Source organism: Propithecus coquereli, unplaced genomic scaffold, assembly GCF_000956105.1.
Source record: "Propithecus coquereli isolate 6110/MARCELLA unplaced genomic scaffold, Pcoq_1.0 Scaffold20, whole genome shotgun sequence".
Lineage (NCBI taxonomy): Eukaryota > Metazoa > Chordata > Mammalia > Primates > Indriidae > Propithecus > Propithecus coquereli.
This window is the reverse complement of record NW_012144967.1, coordinates 9,393,048-9,417,461: the sequence shown is the minus strand read 5'-3', so window position 1 is coordinate 9,417,461 and position 24,414 is coordinate 9,393,048. Positions and strand designations below refer to the sequence as shown.

The window sequence follows — 24,414 nt, the reverse complement described above, 5'->3', positions numbered from 1 at the left end:
GTGAATATCACAAATCAGTCATCTGTTTAAAATTTTAGTCAACAAGTATTTATTTCAGGCTCTTTATTGTGCTGAGGCAAGTAGAACAATGATCAATAAAGACAACCCTTTCTCCCAAAAGCTTGCAATCAGCTGAGAGAGATGGACAGTAACCACTTCAATACGGTGTAATCAATGCTGAGATGCAAGAATTAAGCTCTGTAGGGAGCGCAGAAATTAAAAACTCTAAAAGCTGAGCCCCCAGCGTAGCGTACTCAGCACAGCCAGAGTGCTGAAAACCCAGCTGAATGGTCTGCGCCTGAATAAAGCCATTTTTGCACCCGCTGTTGGTTTCGCACGTTTCCTATTGATACAGTTAGTAACTGGCATGTGACTACTTTCAGGTCGTTGCACATGGTGGGTACATTTTATATCAGAACACTTAACTCTAAGCTTAAGGGCTGAGGAGCGTGTGCATGTAGACAGTAAGTTGGCCGTACTGAGCCCTCAGGGCTCCCTTCCCATGAAACATCAAGTTCCTCCTGGCCAAGGCCGGGCTGGGGAGATTCAGGAGAAAGCTGCTTTCCCCAGACAAGGCATTCTCAGGCCGCCCGCAAGCACCTTCGCTTCCTGCAATTCATCACTTACTGACCTGGCTACATCAAACACTGGGCATTTCAGAGCCACAGAGTGAGCAGGGAAGTAACGAGAATAAAATGCCAACCATGACACACATCCAGTCTGAAGAATGAACAGTCCTCTCCCCAGGACCCGCAGGTAACACTTTTCCATGCCCTTCCATCTCAAGGGCTCCATAACCTCTCACTCTCCACTCCCCAGACTGTTCTCGCCCACCACCTGCACTCTACCTGCGGGTCATAAAGCTGCGGATAGGCTTGTGTCTCATAGCAAGTTCCAATAAACCAAATGAATTCAAGCTTCAATTTTTCTTCAGTCTATAAAGGGAAGCATCATCCTGTGATTTGGCTCCTTCCCTGTGTTTGCGGTTGACAGAGATGTATGGTTGGGTAGAGAGGGCATTTTTATTTTTATTTATTTATTTATAAGTTTTATTAAAGTTCACCTATTACCTACAAGCCTCAGGCTCCCTATAGAGAAACAAATATCACAATTGAAGCAGCTGGTTTCCAAGGTGCCAAATTAAAATAGATGAAGAGGTAAGGAGCGGAAAAAAATAAAAACATTAAGCTAAGACTTCTTCCCTCCCAAGTGCACTGTGCCTGCTTCTATATTGCACACATGAAATTGACTCCCAACATAATTAGGCCAGGGCTACTAGGCAAAAAAAAAAAAAAATCTTCAAATTATTCAGCCCCTCAGAGCTATTCTTTTGCAATCACTCAAGTAACTGAGAAAAGAGCCAACTTTTTAATATAAATTTGTTATCAGCATCTACATTGTCCAAGCAATTCTCAACACTCTATATGGCCAAGAATATAGAGTCATAAGCCGAGTTGTGTTGAGAACCAAATGCAAGAATACTGCTTCCCACCCAGCCACAGTCTTTTCTTCCAGTGGACAATCCCACTGGATCCTGGAGTTTATGCCACCAATCCTTTAGGGTTGCTGGCCCTGCTAAGAAGGAGCTAGAGAGGACCCCAGGGCTGCAGTAGACAACATACCCCCTTCAGGTCAGTTATCTTGGCGGCATCACGTACAGACATGTCCACATGAAGAGAGATTTACTTTCTCCTTGTAGTCATGTACTTGGAACAGCCATAATATTCTCCATCTCACCCCAAAGATCCAGAACCTGGCTCTGCTGCCTTACAGGTCAAATACGAGCCACAGGAACAGGAGAGTACCTTTCACTAAAATCAGAGGGGGGAGAAATAACCACTCTTCAAAAGAGGTGCTTACTGGATTTCAGCAATGCTGCCAAAACTTCAGTGGCTACCCTGGGGAAAGAGAAAGAAAAGTGAGAAGTCAATGTTCAATGGTCTTTTTGTCAGCCCATGGATCCCACAGCCAGCGTGCTCCTTGCTGCCACCTAACAGACCCATGATTAACCAGGTAGCAGGCATCCTATCGATCGCCCACTGACCAGTAAAGAGGCATAAATGCAGAAACCGTGCTGAGTGAAGGGTCTGCTTGCAAATGGGTCTCAGAGGTCCCCTCTGCTGCTGAAAATCTTTTCCTCTCCTCTTCTTGCCTCCCACTTTCCACCAACTTCCTTGCACAGAGCGGCTCGTTTTTCTGTCCATACCAGCCAGAGCTCTTGTCAGTCTCTTAATTTGTACCTGGAAACAGGTGGGGATGCTGGAAGATGGGCAGGGAGGGAGCGGGACTTGGAGGCTCAGTGATGGCCGCAGTGCAATGCAGACTTCTTGAAACACTCATGTCCCTGGGGATGCCGTGGACCATGCACTCACACACTAGAAAGCAAGGTTGTTTCCTTAGGGTGGAAATGGTTATGTCAAGATTTTCCTTCCAAATTCATCACTTTCTTCCATGCAGGAATTGCACAATCTTTGCAGTGAAAGGAGGCATATGAGAATGAAAAACATGTTTTGGCCCATGTGTTAGTGATCTTTTAATCTGTTGCCTGAATCTGGGAAGGTCCCTCAAAGACCCACCCACAGGGCAGAGGTAAACTTCACTGGTGTGGAGAGCACTGTGGTATGAGTCTGGGAAGGAGAGTCGTGTTTGCTTTTCTAAATGGCCACAGTAACTTATCTTTAAGGCATATGAAGCAGTGAGTGATCTGTTCCCACCACCTCTCTGAGGATTGAGGAACCAGGCCAAAGAGGCTGGCTCACCCTTCCGAGATGATATATAGACAGTGAGCAGAGCTGGGACCCCAGATCTAGGAATCTGTCTGCCCATCTCTGCTTCCTCCCCATCTGTTGTTTTCTAGAATTTCTCTCTTGCTGACCCTGCCCTGGCCTCTGCCTGGTTGATGAAAAATGGTTCTCTTTATAATGTATTAGCTAATATTGAGTGACAGAGCCAGCAGTAAAAGGAAGAATAAACAAATGAATAAACATAAAGTAAAATACAATAGAAATGCAGCAGTTGAGACATCATTGCTTCCAATAATCTGCAAGGGGGTCCTGCCACAGCAGAGGCCTGAAATTCACAGGGCCCAGTGCAAACCCATAGCTGATGACACCCCAGCTCAGCACGACCAAAACACCCACAGGGCAGTCAGAAAGAAGGCGAGGCTAGCTTACATGAGGGGCTACTTCATTCATCCTGCAGAACCATTTTCCTTTTGGCTAATCAACTTTCCTCTTCTAACCCTACTCTTTTGTAACCCCACAGAGTTTTGGCAACAACGGATTTGAGAAGGAACGCCTTGAAGGTGTTGCTGGGAATCCAAGGTAGTGTGGAAAATCTAGGAGCCACAGTACATAGGGCTCATCTTGGGCTGGGACAAAAAGAAAATCAGTATTTGGGGGAAAAGCAGAGTAGCTAAATTAATTTCATCAGAAGGGGTTAGCACAGAAGAATGAAACCATGGAAACAGGAAAAGAATGAGGATGTTCCAATGAGGCACCTAAGCCAGTCCTAGCTCGCGGGCCAGGTCTGTAGGGGCAGCAGCCTTGCATTTCTGATTTGCATGGCACTTTTGTTTTTGGGAGTTCACAGATGAGGTAATGGTCCATGAGGTAATAGTTTTATGAGAGAACAACTAGTGGTGGGGAGGGACAGGCAGCAGACAGACTGGTTAAGCGAATGAAAAGTGATAAATGCTCCAACCAAAACAGTGGCCTGAAAAAAGAAGGAGTGGGTTAGAGGGAAGTTTAGAGCCTTGCTACTCAAAGTGCAGGTCTCGCACCAGCAGCCTCTCGTTTCCTGAGAGCTAAATAGAAGTGTGTCCCCATCCCCATCCCTGACCTGCTGAGTCAGAACCTCCACCAGACAATTCACATGCACAGTAAAGTCGGGGAATAATTGGTTTAGAGCACAGCATCTTTATGGCTTTGTTACTCCGTGGAGGCTGAAAGGGAGATTCAAGGAGACTCCCAGATCTTAATTCTCTAGAAAGTACCTAATAACACGGCAATACAACAAACAAATATGAATCTAAACAGTGACATTATATGGCAGGAAACACATGGTAAGAGTCACATTAGTCAAAGAATTGAGGAAGGTTCCTGAGAGACCAGAAAAGATTTATTTCTTTATAGGTCAGAAGTGGAGGATCAGTGTTCAGTGCAGCAAAGGGCATATTTAGCTCAATGATCGAGATAAGATTTGAGGCCACAGTCCGGTATTCTAAAGAGTTCAGATTCAATTCTGTAGGTAATGAGAAACCATTTTTTTTAATCAAGGTGATATGGTATCAAAAATGGAAAAGTGAAAGGGAGGTTGTGAGCAAAGAATTAACAAGATTTGATGAAAGGTTAGTTACAGAGGACAAAGGAAAGGGAAGATGCAGCAATGGCCCGAAATATTTAGGCTGGGCAAAGGGGGGAATAAGAAAGCGATTAATAGACTACGGGGGAAAGTTTAGAGAAAAATAATGATTTCGATTTGGGACATGCTGAGTTCAAGACGATGGGAACAAAGCTAGTTGAAACTGTTCAGAATGTTGCTGGAAGTATGCATAGAGAATTCTGGGTGCATCCGGAGGTGGAAATATATGTTTATGAATTACTACAGTAGCAACGATAGTTGTAGCCATGGGAGCGGGTGATATCTGTGAGGAAATTCAACCAAGAGCAGAATAGAAGGCTGACCCGGGAAAGCATCTACACTAGAGGGAAGAAAACCCCTAAAGGAGTCAGAGGACATACAGACGGAGACCCGGGGGTGTTCAGCCTTGGGACTGAAAGTCACTAGGTTGTCTAGGCACAGTGTTTTTCAGACTGCATATTGTGACCCAATAGAGCATTGTAAAATCAACTTCATAGGTATAAACTACATTTTTTAATAAAACATAAGAAACTGGAATGGAATCAAATATATCAGCGTCATCTCATGCAGCAAAGGTTAGCAGTGATCTGAGAAACTTGTATTTCAAAGCACATACATACACAGGTGTGCCTATTGGGAATGTGATATATAAAAAATGTTTTCCTTTATTGAAAAAAAGAGGTTGTCTAGGATGTTGTGTCCATATAAGATCTGAACAAGGACAAACATCTGGAATGAACTAATGAGCAAACTGAAAGTGTTTGATGTCCCACATGGTGCTTGCGTCTGTCATGTGAATGTCACCAAGGGCTCTTTGTTTCTGCTCTAGTCAGTGGATAAATGTCTGTAGCGCAGGCCCACTGTCTGAGCATTGCTGTGCTGTTGCTCTCCTGCTCCCGCAGAGTAGCCCTGAGAATGAAGTAAAACCCCTCAGAACCGAGGCCACCACTCTGTTGACCGATGGCTAAAGCTACGAAAAGGAAAAGTGTAAGCTGCTGAAGTTTTTAAATGAATAAGAAAGCATTCAGTTTCTTCCACTCCAAGAAACCAAACTGACTGAATTGAGTGGGTGAACTGGGGCCCCAAAGTTAGTGCCTTTGGAGTGAGGACCGCCTCCGGCTGGACTCGGGTGTCTGGCATCCATGGTTCTAGTAGCGCCACTGATTTTATAGATGATGACTTTCTGGGAGGGCACTGTTCCTTAAAGTTTAACCTCATGCTATCCTCCCACATTATTTGAGCTTCCCAGTGTGGCACCCATGTGGCATAGAAAATAGAAGTGCCAACATATCTTCCATCTGACCTCCCCTGTGTTTATATCAATGAAAGAGTCATTGTAGAAATTTTTGCAGAACATCCTGCTCCAAGAGAATTACAACAACAGCTAAAGGCACAGTTGAATGGCCCTCATCCTACCTGTTCTCACATTGTAGGATAACTCTACCAAGATTCTAGAGGTCACAGTTCACTTCTACTCTCCTCCCCAGAAAAAGCTTAGCTTAAACTAAGCTTAGCAAATTTGTAAATATCCTCTTGTTAGGAATTTAGCAAAAATACACAGAGTTGCAACAATTCAATTTAGTTCTTCAAGTTGAAGTAAATTTTAAAAGCCATGACAAAAGCATCTTTAATAATTGTCACCACTATTTAGGGAGCCCTATAAATGCCAAGCACCGTGCTAAGTGTCCTATATGCATCATTATATACCACATTTGATCTTCACAGGAATACTAGAGGGTGAAATTATTAGTCCTGTTTTACAAACAGCAACAGAGAAGTCCACAAAGGGTAAATAACCTGCCTAACGTACAGCAGCATTGAGATCCAAGCCTACCTCTGTCTGACTCTAAGTCTAGTGCTTTTAATTTCTTCTATTTTTAACATAATTCTAGAAGGAATCTAAAATACCTCTCAGTGCAATTTCTTTATCTTTCAAATAGGGACTGTACACTTCAAGGGATTAGGTGATTGTACATGCTCATAGGATTGATACATCACAGGTAATCATTCTAGGTATATTAGAAAATATAGTTAAGCAAAAAAAGAGTGGAACTAATTAAAATCACCTAAATATCTCTCACTTAACTACTGCTACAGTCCCAGAACTAATCCGTCCATATCCACTCTAGGTCCCCTTCAAAACATTGTTCAGGCTGTAACTAGAGGGATCTTCTCAAAAGAATATCTGATTAGGCCACCATAACCTTGCCACCCCCACACCCGCTCTTACTGTTGGATAGAAATGCAAATCTGGAACACGGACCAGGAGGCCCTACCAAGTCTGGCGGCTGCCTCTCCAGCCTTGTCTCACACTGCTCTCTCTTACCCTCTGTACTTCTGCCCCGTGGCCTTTGGCCGAGCCCTAGAACATGTACCCATCCCTTGTCCTTTGTCCTTGCTAATGCTGCAGCCTAAAATGCTCTGGAACCCCCACCTCCTTACCTGTGGTTCATACCTCATCCTCTCCATCCTAACTTAGGAAAGACTCCCTTGACCCTCAGCCCTTTGTTAGGCACTTTGATCCTTTTCTCCCCTCTTCTCATTGTACAATTCAGTTTGTAATTATTCACTCAGTTGTGTGATTATTTTATTAATGTCTGTCTTCTTTACAAGCTCCTGAAAATAGGAAACACGTTTTGGTTTGCATTATTTTATACCTACCACTTGATAGTATTTAAACACAGAACACCATCAAATATTTACTGAACCTCTTCCAAAAGCTAGGCACTGGTCTAAGCTTTATATATGTTATTCATTGATCCAACAAATATTTACTTGACTATGTACCAGGATGAATTGATAAACCAAAAATCCTTGCATTCAAAGAATGTTCTCAATATTCTGGAACATTAGGTGAAGGAAATGGTTAATAGATAATAGCATTTTTAAAAGTACACTAAAGTAACATTCTAAAATGTGATAATGCTATGAAAAAAAGAAAAAATAAGACCATGGCAAAGAGATCAGCTGTACAGGGATTGGTTGCAAGTTTTAAAAGGTTGGCTGGGGTGGGCTTCATCTGAAAGAGAATGAGAGGAAGGGGAGGAGGATGCCACGCAGATGTCAGGAGGAAGCACGTCCTGAGCTTAGGGCACAGCCAGGGCAGACACTCTAAAGTGACAATAGGCTGGATCTGTTCAAGGAACAGCGAGTTGGACAAGCCTGCTGGAGCCAAGAGGGTGGCAGGAGAAGAGCAGGAACTGAGGGTGATCGGTAGCAGGGGACCATTCATGTAGTGCCCGGTAGGCACTGCAAGGGCTTTGGCTTTACTCTAAGAGGAGGATTCACTGCAGGATTTTGAGCAATGATCTAGCATGTTTTAGGAGATTTCTCTGGCTACTTCACTTAAAAAAAAAAAGGACTCTGGGAAGACAAGAGTAGAAGCCAGAGACCAGTAGAAAGCCATGTGGTTGCCACACACAGTATCGAGTAAAAAGGATTATAGGCAAGACAAGGGCCAAGTGGGATTTAGACCAGGAATTCAGGGTTGGTTTGACATCTGAAATTCAATCAATGTAGTCATTTACCATAACAATAGAATAAATGATTAACAAAACACATGATCATCTAAATAGACACAGAAAAGGCATTTGATAAAATCTATCACACTTTCATTATAAAATCATTCAACAAGCTGACATAAAAGGGAACTTCCTCAGCCTGATTCAGGGGCCTACAAAAAACCCATAGCTAATGTGATACATAATGAGGAAAGACTGAATGCTTTTCCCCTAAGATCAGGAACAAGATAGAGACATATATTCTGCCACCTTTGTTCAACATTGCATTGGAGGTTATGGCCAGGGCATTTAGGAATGAATGAATGAGTGAGTGAATAAATAAATGGCACACAGATTGAAAAGAAGAAGTAAAACTATTTCTATTTGTAGATAGTATGCTTCAATACAGAAAATCTTAAAGAATCCACTAAATACTATTAAAACTAATAAATAGGCTTTGCAATGTGGCAATGATAAAAGATCAATATTCAAAATTCAATTGTATTCCTATACTTTCGCAATGAACAATTTAAAAGTGAATTTTTTTTAAAATCCCACTTTCCATAGCGCAAAAATAATACAATTCCTGGTAATAAACTTAACGAAAGACATCCAAGGCTTTTACACTGAAAACTAAAGAACACTGTAGGAAAAGTATTTAAAAAGACCTAAATAAATAGAAATCACCCAATGTCATCTCTCATCTAACTACTGTAATAGCCCCAGAACTAATGCAACCCTATCCACTCTACGCCCCCCTCAAACTGTTCTCCAGGGTGTAATTAGAGTGATCTTCTCAACATAACATGGATATGTTTTAAATTTGGAACTAACAGGATTTCTTGACAGATTGCTATGAAAAGTAACATTAGCTCAGTTACTTCTCATGACAATCTCCATTTTACAGATGAAGAGACTAAGAAAGGTAAGTTAACCTGCCTGAAGTAGCCACGTTAGTAAGCGACAGAGCAGGAATTGGTATCACCTGTGTCTGACCCCAATATCAGGTACTTAACCCCTGCTGTCCAGCATGACATTGAACACTGGGGCCAGTGAGCTTCTGTAGGGAGATTTCAGAAAGAAGGAAGAAGGTGGATCTAGAATTTAACCCTAGAGCCACACTAGGCAGTGGGACGTGGGAGCAGAAAACAGAAAGTGGGGGAAAAAAGGAGTTAGCCAAATAACAGGTGGGTAAAGCAGGAGGACCTTTGCAAGGGATTGGACATGTTGCCTACAGAGCACAGATGCCCAGAATACCATCTGGTACAGTCCCGGCCTCCTGCCTGGCTTGAGAGGGAATAGCAGGATAGATAAAATCTCTCTCTCCTCGCTCGCGCTCTCTCTCTCTCTCTCTCTCTCTCTCTCTCTCTCTCTCTCTCACACACACACACACACACACACACACACACACACACACACACACACACACACACACACCTGGATGACTGACAAAAATTGATAACACATGGATTTGCTAATTACCATTTTCAAGGAAGAAAGGAAAAAACAAAAGTGGAAACCGAGATGGCTCCTGCATGGTGAAAGGAAAGAAAAACCGTGAACATATGGTGCAAAGGTTGAACCAGATCCTGTGCCCAGCACGGATCTTGTCCATTTGTCTCTGGAAAAAAAAGAAAAAGAACCCCTGCCCCCAACTCCATCCAGACACTGTCAAAGGCAGATATGGGAGCCATCATCAATCATAGGAAATTTTTATAAGAGAAATTGAAACCCAGACCTCAGACTGGTTTGGTCAGTAACACCCAGCAGGGAGTGTGACAGAGGGTGGCTACTGCCTGGGACAGGAACCAGGAGCACAGTGTTGCAATGGAGGCCAGGAGGACCCCACCCGCCTGGCTTGTCATGAGCAGAGACTGTGCAAAACAGAATGATTGTGAAGTACTTCCAGATCCACAGGCGACAGCAACTGGACAAGGACTCAGACAGAAGCTTCTCGGAACCCCTGACACCAGGAAGGAAAAAGCTAATGTCTGGGGGAAGGTACAGACCAGGATTGCAATAAGCTCTCACAAACAGGAGAGTTTCTTTCTACATCGAGGTCTGACTCTCTCAAGTTAGCACTTAAGGCAAACGTTACCCTTGAACTTTGATAAATTATTTCTAAAGTATAATGTACATGGATGTGATACTATAATCCTATACTGTAATATGTATATATGAAGATATAATGAGTAAAGTATGTAACTAAGCATATATATGCAAAATAGAATTTTATGAAATGTTTGCTAGATGACTATAACGGTAGAATAGTTGCTATACCACACTTTTAGTTGAATGTTTGTAAGTAAAATGTACATATGCTGCAATCCACTCTTGAAAGATCTGGAAGCATAAAAGGAAAGATGTGATATCCTATCTCAATGCACAGCACAGTGCAGGTACCCAGCAGACATTTTCTGACTCAATGGATGAATAAAAATGTATCTGATTTTGCTCCAGCTAAAGGGCAGAGCAAAGGCAAACCTGACTGTTATTTGGTCTGTTTGATTGAGGTGTAACAGGGCCCCACGCAAGGTACCAAGGCTTAGTATACCTGCCAGCACTAGTGCACCCAGAACTTCAAAAGGTTGTCATTCACACAAAGACAAATATTGCTTGATTCATTCCACTTCCATGAGCTACCTACAATGGACAAATGCATAGAGATAGAAAGTAGGCTAAAGGTTACCAGGGGCTGCAGAGAAGGGAAATGGGAAGTTATTGCTTAATGATTACAGAGTTTGGTTTGGGATAGTGAAAAAGATTTTTTTTTTGATGTTTAGGTTCCATATGTTGCCCTTGCCCCCCACCCCAAGTCCGAGTTTCAAATATGTCCATCCTTCGGGTGGTGCGCATTGCACTCTTTGTGTATGCAAATACCCGTCCCCTCCTCCCTCTTCCCCCCTCCCCTCCCCCCTGCCCAACATCCAATAGATGTTAGTCTTATATGTGCATTTATGTGTTGATCAGTTAATACCAATTTGATGGTGAGTACATGTGGTGCTTGTCTTTCCATTCTTGGGATACCTCACTTAGTAGAATGCGTTCCAGCTCTATCCAGGAGTATACAAGAGGTGCTATATCACCATTGTTTCTTAAAGCTGAATAGTACTCCATGGTATACATATACCACATTTTATTAATCCACCCATGTACTGATGGACACTTGGGTTGTTTCCACATCTTTGCAATTGTGAATTGTGCTGCTATAAACATTCGGGTGCAGGTGTCTTTCTTATACAGTATCATTTGGTCTTTTGGGTAGATGCCCAGTAATGGGATTGCTGGATAAAATGGTACTTCTACTTGTATCTCTTTAAGATATCTCCATATTGCTTTCCACAGAGGTTGCACTAGTTTGCAATCCCACCAACAGTGCATGAGTGTTCCTATCTCTCCGCATCCACGCCAACATTTATTGTTTTGGGACTTTTTGATAAAGGCCAGTCTCACTGGGGATAAGTGATATCTCATTGTGGTTTTAATTTAGTGAAAAAGTTTTGAAAATAGATAGTGATGATGGTTCTACAACATTGTAAATGTAATTAATGCCACTGAATTGTTCACTTAAAAAGGGTTAAAATGGCTAATATTATGTTATGTACATTTTACCACAATCAAAAACAATACCAAAAAATGTTGTCATTGGATCTGATGATTAATTAGTCATCCCTCTTTAAAAAAAAAAATGCTTAGATCTCTAGGAAAGGGTAAAGAGTGTGGCAAAGACCTACAAAGCACTTTCTCATTTGGCAGGACATAAAATAGCAACAGAAAAGTTCACCAGCAATAACTGAGACCAGTGATTCTCAAACTTGAGCCTGCACTTTGTGCCGGAATCCCTGGAGGGGCTTATTAAAAGACAGAGTTCCTGGCCCTGGCCCCAGGGTTTCTGACTCAGGAGGTCTATGGTGGGGCCTGACAAATTGTACTTCTAACAACTTCCCAGGTGCTGCTGCTGCTGCTGCTGCTGCTCTAGGAATCGCACCTCAAAACACTGACCTAGGCAGTGGGTGCTCAGCAGCCTTGGCCAAGGGACTTTCTGAGTAAGAAGCGAGGGGTAACCCTAAGCCAGTTCTCTTTCAGTTCAAATGCTCAAGATCCTCAATGATGCCTCAGTAGTTCTGCGATTGCTGGAACTCCAAGCAAAAATTTCATAAACATCCCTCTTTTTTAGCTAAAATTAAGATATATCACCTAAAAAGAGCCCCCTTGAGTTTTGGAGGACCCTTTCCACACTAGGGTCTGAGGTTCCAAACAGCAGGAACAATTACTCATTTTTGTCTGTCTCAAAGCCTTACAATGATTTGGTGCTCGTTCCTTGATTGACAAGACTTATGCCTACGATTCCCAGCATCCTTGGAGTGTGTGGCTCTTTCAGAAATCAGGATCTACATTAAAATTCAGATGGTAGGGGAGACTTGAGGAAAAAATGCCAATCCCACTTCTTTAAAAGATGGGACTTATTACCAATGAAGTCCAATATTGGCCATAATATCTCAGGAAACTCCTGACACACTGTTCTACCTGAAATTCCCATCAACACATTATGGTCTTGCATTTCTCCACAAGTTTGAACAGGAAGTTCTCTCATTCTCTAGAAAGTCTTTCCTTTGTCTTTTTCCATCTGGCAAACCGCTCATCTCCCACCCACCCACCTTACAACATGCAGCTCAAATTTCTGCTCCCCCGTTATCTAAGTTTCCGGGCTCCATAAAGTTCTCATTCCTTTGAGTTCTCATCACATTTTCTAATTTCCTTTATTATAGCATTTTTACGGTAACACAGAAATTATTTGTTTATATATCTGATTGCAAATTAGGCTAGAAGCTCTTTGAGGACAGCAACTATATAATAATCTTTAAAGTCTGAGCACTTACGGTAGTACCTGCTACGTATTGATTTTTAAATAAATGTTTGGTGGGCAAATAAATTAATAAATGAATAGGTTGCAACAGTTGTAAGGCTGGTGGCAGGCACTCCTCCCCTCCCTAGAGAAAAAGGAAGCCCATGAGTCCTGCCCTAAAGGCGGTAACAAAGAACTCTCTACTTTGCTCGCCAAAAGTTCTCTCGAAAGAGAAACCCCCATCCCCCAACTCCAAAACCTTTATAAGCCCACTCAACACTTCCGGGTGCGTGACTTGTCTGGCCCCCTCTCTCGGGGACCAGTGAATTTTGCCCAGGAGCACTTTCTTTCCGCCTCCCCCAATAAAGCCTCGTTGCTTGCCCTTTTCACTCTGCTTTTCTTTCTTTCTCTGCTGCTGCCCATCCAAAAACCTTACAACAGTCTTCTGCTAAACTTAAGTATACCTCAATATTAACCCCATACTACCTCTAGAAATCACATAGAATAAGTGTTGTAAGAAAGAGCCTTTATTTTTTTAAGAAAAAAAAAAGAAAGGTCCAGCAGAAAACTCTTAAAACTCAACAATAAGAAAACAAACAGCTTTATTAAAAATGAGCCAAAGACCCTAACAGATACCTTATCAAGAAGACATACAGATGACAAGCATATGGAAAGATGCTCTATATCACATGTCATCAGGGAAATGCAAATTAAAACAATGAGTTACCAATGCATACCTATTAGAGTATTCAAAATCTAGAACACCACCAACACCAAATGGTGGTGAGGATGTGGAGCAACAGGAACTCTCATTCATTGCTGGGGGACAGTGCAAAATGGGAATGACCACTTTGGAAGACAGTTTGACAGTTTCTTACAAAATTAAACAAACTTTTACCGTACAATCCAGCAATCGTGCTCCTTGGTATTTACCCAAATAAGTTGGAAACTTATGTCTACACAAAAACCTGCACACAGATGTTTATAGCAGATTTATTCATAATTGCAAGAACTTGGAAGCAACTAGGATTTCCTTCAGGTGGTGAATGGATAAATAAACTTTGGCACATCCAGACAATGGAAGAGTATTCATCACTAAAAGGAAATGAGCTAGCATGCCATGGAAAGGTATGGATAGCATACTGCTAAGTGAAAGCAGCCAATCTAAAAAGGCTACATACCATATTATTCCAACTACATGACATTTTGGAAAAGGCAAATCTGTGGAGATAGTAGAAAGACCAGTGGTTGTCAGAGGTTGAAGTAAGGGGAGGGATGAACAGGTGGAGCACAGAGGATTTTGAGGGCAGTGAAATTATTCTATATGATACTATAATGGTTTGAATCCACCATTATAGTATCATGTCATCAAATATTTGTCCAAATCCATGGACTGTACACCAAGAGTGACCCCTAACATGAACTATGGACTTTGGGTGATAATGAAGTGCTGATGTAGATTCATGAATGGTAACAAATGTGCCACTCTTGCAGGGGATGCTGACAATGGGGGCAGTTGTGCATGTGTCAGGGCAGAGGGTTTATGGGAAATCTAAGTATCTTCTGTTCAATTTTGCTGCGAGCTTAAAATTGCTCTAAAAATAAAGTCTGTTAAAACAATAATAATGCAAATGAAAGAATAGCAAGGGTGAGTTGGGATGGTGTGAGGAAGGCAAGGGGTCAATGAAGGTTCTGAGTTGGTTGGAGAACCAGGTGCTGGGCAGGTTGCTTGGCTCCCCTGAGAACTGGAGCAGAGAATAAGGATTCCTCTAAGTGGGCCAACAAGCTCAGAGCTTTTCCTAGTGAAGCCTCCAGAGCCACAAGCAGAGTCCACCTGCTTTTTTCAGGCTCCCTCCCTATAGAGATCTTAACCATCGTCCCAGACTCATCACCCATCTCATCTCTCAGTCTTCATCCAGGAGTGCCATGAAAAGGCTAATGGCTTGCCAGGGGTGCAAGATGAAGAAATTTTTCTTCCATTTTTACAGTTTTGTTACTTTTCCATTTTGAATTATTGAGTCATCAAATCTATTGGATCCTAAGCCAGCCTTTGCATAAATGAAGAACAAATGCATGATTGGGTAGCATGAGAGACAGGGACTTCTCAAAGTAAACTAATAACATGAATCCATTTCCATTCCTCCCAAACTCCATTAATTTCAGAATGGAAATACAAAAATGAGTAACCCAATTACAGTGGAGGTAGTGGGAGGAGGGGGTCATCAGCTAACGAAGTATTTCAACACAGTTTTGGAAGACAAGATATAGAGGAAGTCTATTGACAGGGTAAGCAGAAGTAAAGGAAGACACAGTCTAGAAATACCTATGCTGGGGCAGCAAAAATGCCGAAGCCCAGGTAGGGGTCAGTCTGTCAACCAGAAACCCAGAAAGTCTGTGGGCCAAAATTCTACCCAGCCATCTGCCCTCCTCTGTAATGCCACAGTTTCTTATACTTGAGACGTACACAAATACCTTACAAAGAAAAACGATATTCAGGTTGCCAGTTTCTGAAAGAGTGACCTCAGAAACAAGCCTTACAAAAATATTTTCAGCTGTAAGTTATCAGTGAGAAGTTTTGTTATGTATCTTTTGGTAAGATCGCGCATTTGTGACTCTCTTTAAAGTACGACATAACATTTTTTAAATTGTTATCAAGCTCTCAGACTCATGAGAGTATGTTGATCCTAGAGTGACAAAAACAAATCTATACTAGAAGCATTTCCTGACCTTCACATTGAGATGTGAGCTCCCCACGTTTGAATTCCCCCAAGCATCTTGGATACGTCTATGGCGGTTATTGAGCAGTAACGTGTCCACTTGCCTCAGCCCCCTCATGCAATCTCAAGCTTCTGCAGGGCGGGGATGTACCCTGATAACCCTTGCAGCCCTTAGCACCAAGATTTTGCATGTGATAAATCTCTGGGGATCTTATCTGATCCATATCAAAATTCTACAATTTCCAAGTGTGTAGGGTGGAGGGCAGTTTTTCCAGTATGGCATGCCAGCTCTTTACTTAGATCCTCAGAAGCATGGTAGGAAATAAGAATATTGTGCCTTTGCTATTTTAAGGGTTATAAAATGTTACCCCAACATAATAAAATTCTCTGCCCTGTTTTGACAGTGGATTGGAAGTCAGTGGCATCCACTGGGTATTTGCAATGTGGCAGGTGCTAGGCCAAGGACCTTACTTACTCATTTCTACTGTCTTACAACAGATAATGAGGTTGTTTTCATTTTACTATGAAGGAACTGAGACTTGGAGGAAATTAACTTTTTCATTGTGGGTCTTCTGATTCCAAACCCAGGTCTTCTGATTCCAAGTATAGTGCTATTTCTACAGCACATTGACTTTCTTATAAGAAATTAAGAAAGAAAAAATAGAAAAAAAGGGAGAGGAGAGAAAATAGGATCACACGACAGGGCCCCTTCCTCCTGTGCCTAACAAAGGTTTAGTCTTTGCTGAACTTTCTTAATTGGGTTAAAGTGATGGACTCAAATTGGCCTTCTTTGTCTGCCAGCACCCCTGCCTCCTGTATGTGCCCAGACCTGCCTGTCCTTGTGTGAATTGCCTATAAAGGCCCTTAGAAAAGAAGGAACTTCTATCCCCTTTGAACACACGCAGCCCACTGAAGTTGCTGATATAACAGGTTCAAAGTTGCTGAAGCTCCACATCACTGAGTTTTAGCAGTGAAAGGGATGTCCTTGGTTCCCAAGGGGGCCGGAGAGTTGGACACATTCTCAATTTTCAGATAAGAATCTTGATACTGTGAACTAAAAATAAAATCCTAAGCCCCCTGTTAACTGAATGGACCCCTTTCAGCCAAGGAGACCCCAGAAACACGTTAAAATTCAGTTCCCAGCTATGGCGGGATGGGAGAGATAAAGCACAATTACATGCACATGATTTCCCTTCATAAATATTCATGACTCCTATAGCTTGTTGAATATGTATATTCGACTGCCCTGCTCAGTATAAAACTTTACCCCTTTTGTCTGTCCTTTGAAGCTCATGTGCCTGGCTGTTGGCCAGGGCTCTGCTTCCCAGCCTGTTGGAATGGCCACCCCACAGGCTGCTACCCTTTATGAGAAACGAAGCTCTCCTTTTTCCAAAGTATAAACTTCGTTAATATTTTTTTTTTTTTTTAGTTAACAATCCTCTCTAATGCTGCACCATTCCAATGTTCTTCCCTCTCCTCCCTCCAGCCACCAGGTTTCTGAGGTGGTATCCGATATACACCATGGGGGTAGAAGTGAATCCCGGCTGCTCTCACCCATCTCTGGACACAGCTTTCTCAGTAAGACAGCACGGACTGCATGTTGAGAGGGAAAGGATCTGTCAATGAGTCACAGTGTTATGTGATAACATCACCTCTGTGGACTAAAAGATTCCTAAAAGGCATTTTCCATTTAAGGCAGCTCCTACTTTGCTGTCCAATATCTCAGACAAGGCTGTAGGACACTGTACGTGCTTGTTACTTATATCCAGATTAAAAGACCAGAATGATGATAGTCAAATGACATCCTTAATCAACATCCTACCCAAGCTTGCCTTCCTGGATTGTTCCTGGAGAACAGGTTGTTCCAGGCTTTTTCTGGAGAACACAGGAAACTTCTTTCTCTACATGAGGGTGCAGAGACGGAGAAGAGGGGAGAAAATTCAAAATATGTCATAATATCCTACATAGAATTCTCAGTTATCTTTCCTGGGTCTTGACTGACCCATAGACAAGGCTACAGTAGGTCTGGGATATGGTAGCCTGGACTATTCCTGTATATTTTTAAATGTATATTAACCAAGCAGAGTATGATGGTAAAAATAGATATAAATTTTTATGTTATACAAGTATTTATGCATGTTATATCATTGAATATATACTTTAATAAACTTATGATTGCTACTATTAGTACAATTATACTTATTATGCTATTATTATATGTCTTATACTTTTAATATGTGAAAGTGGATGAGAGCTTGAAGAAGAAGGCCATTATTTTTCCAATTTAAAGAATCCATAATTCTTTGAGGCAACACCTTCATGGGAGCAAAAGAAAAAATTGGTGTCTGTTACTCCAGAAAAATAATATAATGAAACTAACAAGTTCTGTAAAATAACATTTAATCAATGAAGCGCGGGAAATATCTCAGCCTCTGGTGTCCAAAATCTGTGATAATTTTAAGTCACTGAAGATACCGTTGATGACATAAATGAGGTGCTAAACATTAAGTGGAGTGGCAAAGGATTTTTTGCTTGTAATTTTTTGAAATCAGGGGAGGAAGTTCATTAAAAAAATTTAAATCTCTGATCCATCAATTTAATGATGGTAGCTCTTTTTCTTTTCCTCTATATATATGTGTTGTCACCTAAAATAAATCCAGGCCAAAATGAACCTTTAAAAATGAAAAAGTAAAAAATCAAATTGTTTTACTTTTTAAAAATTAAATTGAAAAATATTCTAAAACACAGCATCTGGGCCTTCAAACAACTGAGTAACAAACTGAGATATGTGTATAACAATTAAGAGCACTTGAATGGAAATTGGATTTACAGAATAATCTTTCTGTTGGAAATCAATCCAATCCCCAACAATAAACACAACAGTATCTTGGCTCTTACAAACAGTTGTGTAAATGCCCAGGCATGTTAGAATCACCCATGTTTATTTTAGCCACCCCATTAATAGGATTAAATGGGTATAAAGATTAAATAGCTTTACTAGGGTGGGTTTTGTACATTTGCAGAGTATCTGTTGATAAATAAAATTAGATTCAAATAATATAAATTACAAGAAATAATTTTTCTTGTAAACACTAGGCAAATTTTACAAACTTTTCTAGGGAGGCCAGAACCTTTTATGTTGCCAAAATCCTGCCGGTAAGTTCATTAGTCAGATTTACTCTATTCAAGCCACGTAGCTAGGAGAGTTCATCCAAGATGAAATAAGTCAGCTGATGAGTAATGTCACAATTTCCATAGCAGCACAGTTCTTTCATGAATGAAAGAACAAAGAACTTGGTCTCCTAAAAAATGGAAAGTTAGCATTTTTGATGCACAGGGACCAGATGATAACTAGGGAGTGCATGGCTATTAATTAGTGTCCTATGTTAACATGTCTTTTGAGAACTATCAACCAACTATATTCTGCCATGACCAAATAGTCAAAGGTCTCCAGAACTCAAAGTCTTCTTTTAAGGCAACAGACACAGAGAACCTGTAGTTCTAGATCAGCAGGTTCAAAAGCGTGTTCTGCTGAATACCAAACCAAGACATCCCATGTTCAGGTAAGTGTAGGAACCACTTCACACAAGTTCTCTCATACTGAAAGGATTGAAGAAATTATAATACATCTGCACAGTGTATCTATGCAACTTTTATAAAGAATGAGGTAGGGCTATATGTTTTGTTGAATGGAAATAAACAACTTCCATCACAATAAATAAAATAACAATGTTAAAAAGTAAAAAGTAAACAAAAAAGTATGGGCATACAATGATAAATATATATATACACACATAAAAATATGTGCATGCATTTGGTGAGTATTAAAAAGACTAGGAAGGTACACCACAAATTGTTTTGAGCAGCAATCTCCAGGGCTAGAATTGGCAGGAACAATTTCATCTTTTTTTCTAGAAACTTCTATATTATTTTAATGTCTTCTCACATTGATGTAGGTATTAGTGTGCTCTGGTAACCATAATAAAATATCAAGACTGGGTGGATTAAGCAATAGGAATTTATTTTATCACAGTTCTGGAGGCCAGAAGTCCCAGAGCAGGGTCTGGCAGGGTTAGTTTCTGTTGAGGGCTCCTTCCCTGGTTGGCAGATGCCATCCTCTCGCTATGTTCTTACATGGCCTTCCTTCAGTCCACACATACAGAAAGGCCACCAGTCCTGTGTGATTAAGATCTCACCCTTATGACCTCATTTAAGCTTAACTACCTCCTAAAGACCTTATCTCCTAATACAATCACATTGAGGGTTAGGGCATCAACATAAGATTTTTAGGTGGACACGATTCAGTCCATAGCATTCTGCCCCCGGCTCCCCAAAATTCATGTCCTTCTCTCATGCAAAATATATCCATAAAGCCTTAACTCATTTTAGCAGCAGCACTAAAATCTAAAGTCCAAAGTCTCATCTAAATATTGTCTAAATCAGGTATGGCTGAGACTCAGAATACAATTCATTCTGAGGCAAAAATTCCTCTCCAACTATGAATCCATGAGACCAGACAACTTATGTGCTTTCAAAATACAATGGTAGGACAGGTATAAGACAGACATTCCCATTCCAGAAGGGAGAAATCAGAAAGAAGAAAGGGGTGACAAGTCCCAAACATGTCCCAAACCTAGCAAAGCAAATTCCATTAGATATTAAGGCTCGATGCTCTGCCACCCCCACGGCTCTGCCAGGTAGGGGTCCTGCCCCCAAGGCTCAGGAGGTGGCCTGGCCTGTTGAAATCAGGGCAATGACTGTATGACTGCACACTTTGAACCCAAGGTGGAGGCAGCCTTGCCCCGGGCTGGTGTACTCTGAGGCTGTAGGGTGAGCAGCAGTCCTGATAATCTCTGAATCATCTTTGAGGTCATTTCTCCCTCTCGTTAGAGAATAGCTAATATTTTTAGCCAAATAGCCCTGCTGTTCTATCCTGTTCTTTCCTCAGCCTGGGGGTGGAGGGAGAGAAAGAGAGAGACCTCTTCCTATTCTTCTAAGACCATCAGTCTTACAAGATCCCATCCTTATGATTTCATTTAACCTTAATTACCTCCTAAAGACCCTATTTCCAACTAACACTGGGGGATAGGGCTTCAACATGTGTATTTTGGAGGGACCAACTCAGTCCACAGCAACGTGTTTCTTTAGCAAACATTATGATCAGCCTGCCCAGCACTTAATTCCACGTAACTCCTTCTAAACAGAAACTCAATTTTTTGCTGGTATCTACCCAGTCCATGTGTATCCAGGTGCTTAAAGGAGAGCTCATCCATTCTCCTTGCTGTTGATTAATTTAGGGATAAGGCTAATACCCAATTCTGGCCAAAGATGTATGAGAGACTGTCTATTGAGGGATTCTGGAACAAATCTCTTCTCACCTAAGAAAGAGCTCTAGGAACAAATGATCACTCCTCTTCTTAAGCACACTGCCATGCAGAGCTGGGGCTTAGACCTACTGCAGCCATCCTGCCACTAACCTTAGGATGAAGTCAACGCTGCGTGTGGCAGGGACAAAGGTGGAAACGCCTGGGCCCTTGATGCCATCCTGGAGCCACTGCATCATCCAACCCTGAGGTCTATCCCACATCTGCGCTCAGTTACGTGAGACAGTAAGGTCTCTTGTTGCTCAAATCATGTAGGTCAGAGCATATGCTATTTACAGCCAAAGTCATCATAAAGGATACAATTTCTCAGAAATATTTAAAATAGATCTTTTTAAAGACTTTTTAAAATCACTCTTTTAAAAATTTGCAACATAGGCCAGGCATGGTAGCTCATGCCTGAAATCCTAGCATTCTGGGAGGCTGAGGTGGGAGGGTCACTTGAAGTCAGGAGTTCAAGACCAGCCTGAGCAAGAATGAGACCCATCTCTACAAAAAATAGAAAAATTAGCCGGGCATGGTGGTGCACACCTGTAGTCCCAGCTACTGGTGAAGCTCAGGCAGGAGCATCACTTGAGCCCAGGAGTTTGAGGTTGCTGTGAGCTAGGCTGATGCCACGGTACTCTAGCCTGGGCAACAGAGTAAGACTGTGTCTCCAAAAAAAAAAAAAAAAAAAATCGCAACATATATTCATGTGTTAAAAAATCTAAGACATCCTATGGTTTGAAAAACACCTTATGATATTTGAATAGAGCTCCCCAAATTTATTTGATCAAGGATTCCTTTTATTTTCTCTTCAGTAAGTCTTATTATCCTTAACAAAAGAGGACAGTTGCTGAAAGACACCCCCAAGGCATAACTGGGATAGACTTAGAAATATGAGCAAATGGCTGAACCAGAGTTGAAGGAAAAACAGCAAAAATTCCCTAAGGGCAGAAATGCTGAGGGACTTTTGAAATCTTGACTAGCCAATATTAGCTTTTTTGGCTATACCATCATACAGTTTAGTCACCATCACAACAACCTTTTGCCCCAAGTTTTCAGGAAAACTTGCCAGGTAGCATTTATTGGTGAACATTGAGAGTAAAGGGATGCTGGACTTCCCATCAGATTTGGGGTCAAATTTCACCTTAATCTGAAGACCTGGGATCCCAGCAAGACAGATGATTTGCAGGCTTTCAAGAAAGTGTAACACATACATAATATTTAAAAATTTTCTAGCCATTATTTTGGTAGGGAATTAAGTTTGGGGGTTTTTCATTTCCTGAGTGTGATGAACTAAATAATGTTAAATGGTATTAAGTGCAAATAAAACTACCAAACCCTGTGAAAAATAGACACTACTCCATGACCTCGCCTTCAGAGCAGTCGCAGCAAAGGGCACATTTGTACCTGTGTGTCTAAGTTGGTCCAGGATGACAAGCAAATTCAACCAACGAGAGCTCCAAACACCCTACACACATCCCCTTCACCTAGGTACCCTTCAACTGGCAGTTGTTACCACTGTGATTTTACAAGTATTTGTGGATGTTATGATTAACATCTGTCTTTCCTATTAATCTATAAAACCCGTAAAGACAGAGACCACATCTATTTCTACATACCCACATGGTACTCAGCCTATAGTAAGCTCTCAGCAAATGTATAATGAAAGAATGAATATATGAGTGAATGAGGTGTTTAAAAACCCTCATAGATCAGTTGAAGAAGTAAATCACTCATGCTTAGTGACTGTAATAAAAGAATAAATTTATACCCAGCATAAAATAGTGCCTACAAGTGGAAGAGAACAGGTCAAAGACAGAATATTTGTATCAGGTTCTACAAGAAGAACTAAATGACAAACTGTAGAAATATGTAACTTTCCTTATATATGTCTTTTGCCTAAGATCTTGCTAGCTTGTTCCTTTCATGTCCAGTTTGATGGGGTTGGGACCATGATTAAATCACCATAGCGTAAATTTTAGGGCTCTGCCACTCTCACTGGAAAGGAGAGCTAACGGTTCCGTGCCCGAGTACTGGCCCATCTTCCCCTCAGCCCAACTCCCCAACACAGGACCAGGAATTCCTTCCATGATTCACCTTGTCTGCTGTGTATCCCCAAGATTATCGTAGGTTAATTAGCTATAGAACTAGTTAGTGCTTCAGGAAGTTAGTTCTTCCAGTACACAGGGACACAAACAGAGAGAGCATGGATTTCCAGAATGCTCTAATTCTAAAATCATCATCATGGAAATCCTAAAGTACAGTACATTGAACAGACCTCTGGCTCAGACACTGAAGACAATGCTATTAATCTGATCTAGCAGGGCAAGTGGGGAGCAAAAGGAAAAATGTGGGAGAAAAGATTCCAAGACTGCAGCCATTAATGTAGACATTGCACCCTATTAGTACCTGTCACTCTTTCTTTGTGAAGCATGGACCCAGACAGTTTGACAAATGAGTAGGATAATGGAGAATACTGAGGACGATGATTAAGGCAGTGGAATAATTGATATATGAGAAGTTTTTCAAAAATCTAATTATGAAGCGACCCAGCCAAACGATGAGTTCTCTGAGAAAGTGCAGATGTACTTCTGGTTTGCACTCAGAAGCAAACCCCAGAACAGGATAAGAACAAAACGAATTGTTCCAATAGGATGTGAGTAGGAGTAAAAGGAAGAAATAAAAAATGTGAAGTCGAGAGCCAGTATCAGGACAGAATTCCTCACAGGAGAACGTGTTGCTCCACAACGACTCTACCTCGCACCTGGTGGTCTTGTTCGGACAGAGGATTTGGAGGTGGATGCTGGTGACTTTCTGCTACGCCCCTCCCTGGGCCTGATGGGCCGGCCAGAGAGGGTCTGTCACTTCCCATTAGTGTGATTGTTAATACACATAGCTTTTGTGTTTATGACTGTTGAGTATGGTTAGAATAAACATAGAAAATATTCCAAAATTAAAAGGTTCTGAATAGCCTGACAATTTGGCTGAAGGAGTGACTTACACCAGGGGAAACCTTGAGAGATATCTTCAGATACCCACCTCTCCACACTGGTTTTCACTGCGTTTTAAAACATGATCTCTTATTCCAGCATCCAACCACTTCAAGTTGTCAAGGATTTCCAGAGCCCTGACTGAGAGACTCACAAATCCAGTCCCCAACTCCATGCCTGCGAGTAAGCCTCAAGCACCCCAAGCTTGGCATTAAGCAAAAGCTACTCAGAATGAATAGGTGGTTCCAACTCCAGTGGACCACACAGTCAAGGTCAGAAAAAGACACATTGTGTTCCAGAGTGACAGCTTCAGTTTGCCACCTTTTAGTTTGGAAAAATAGCTAAATGGGTTCTACTACATCATTTCAATCTACAGTGAAATGAAAAATTCCTAACCCAAGAGACCACACTCTACCATTTCTATAATCGTATTCTTTGGCCTTCATTTTTGTGCCTCTACCCTAACTCCATTAGATTCATCTGGTTCTTTTCTCTCTTGGAAGAAGAATGCTTTGGGGAAGCTGAGTAATAACAAAGAACAAATTCACCTTCCTTTCAGTGACATCTCTGAATAGAGCTAGGGAAAGTATTCCCATCTGGGGTAGCTGGTATGATCATATTTTCTAATAAATC

At 41.5% G+C, this 24,414-nt stretch overlaps 1 protein-coding gene across 1 annotated transcript in view; it reads right to left on the bottom strand.

Annotated features, from left to right (window-relative positions):
- Positions 1–24,414, bottom strand: part of AGBL1 (ATP/GTP binding protein-like 1) — a 502,451-nt gene that overhangs the window by 441,024 nt on the left and 37,013 nt on the right. The window contains exon 4 of the mRNA XM_012643678.1: positions 1,861–1,898. Within this exon, the coding sequence (XP_012499132.1) occupies positions 1,861–1,898 (38 nt within the window). The remainder of the gene's footprint in view (positions 1–1,860; positions 1,899–24,414) is intronic.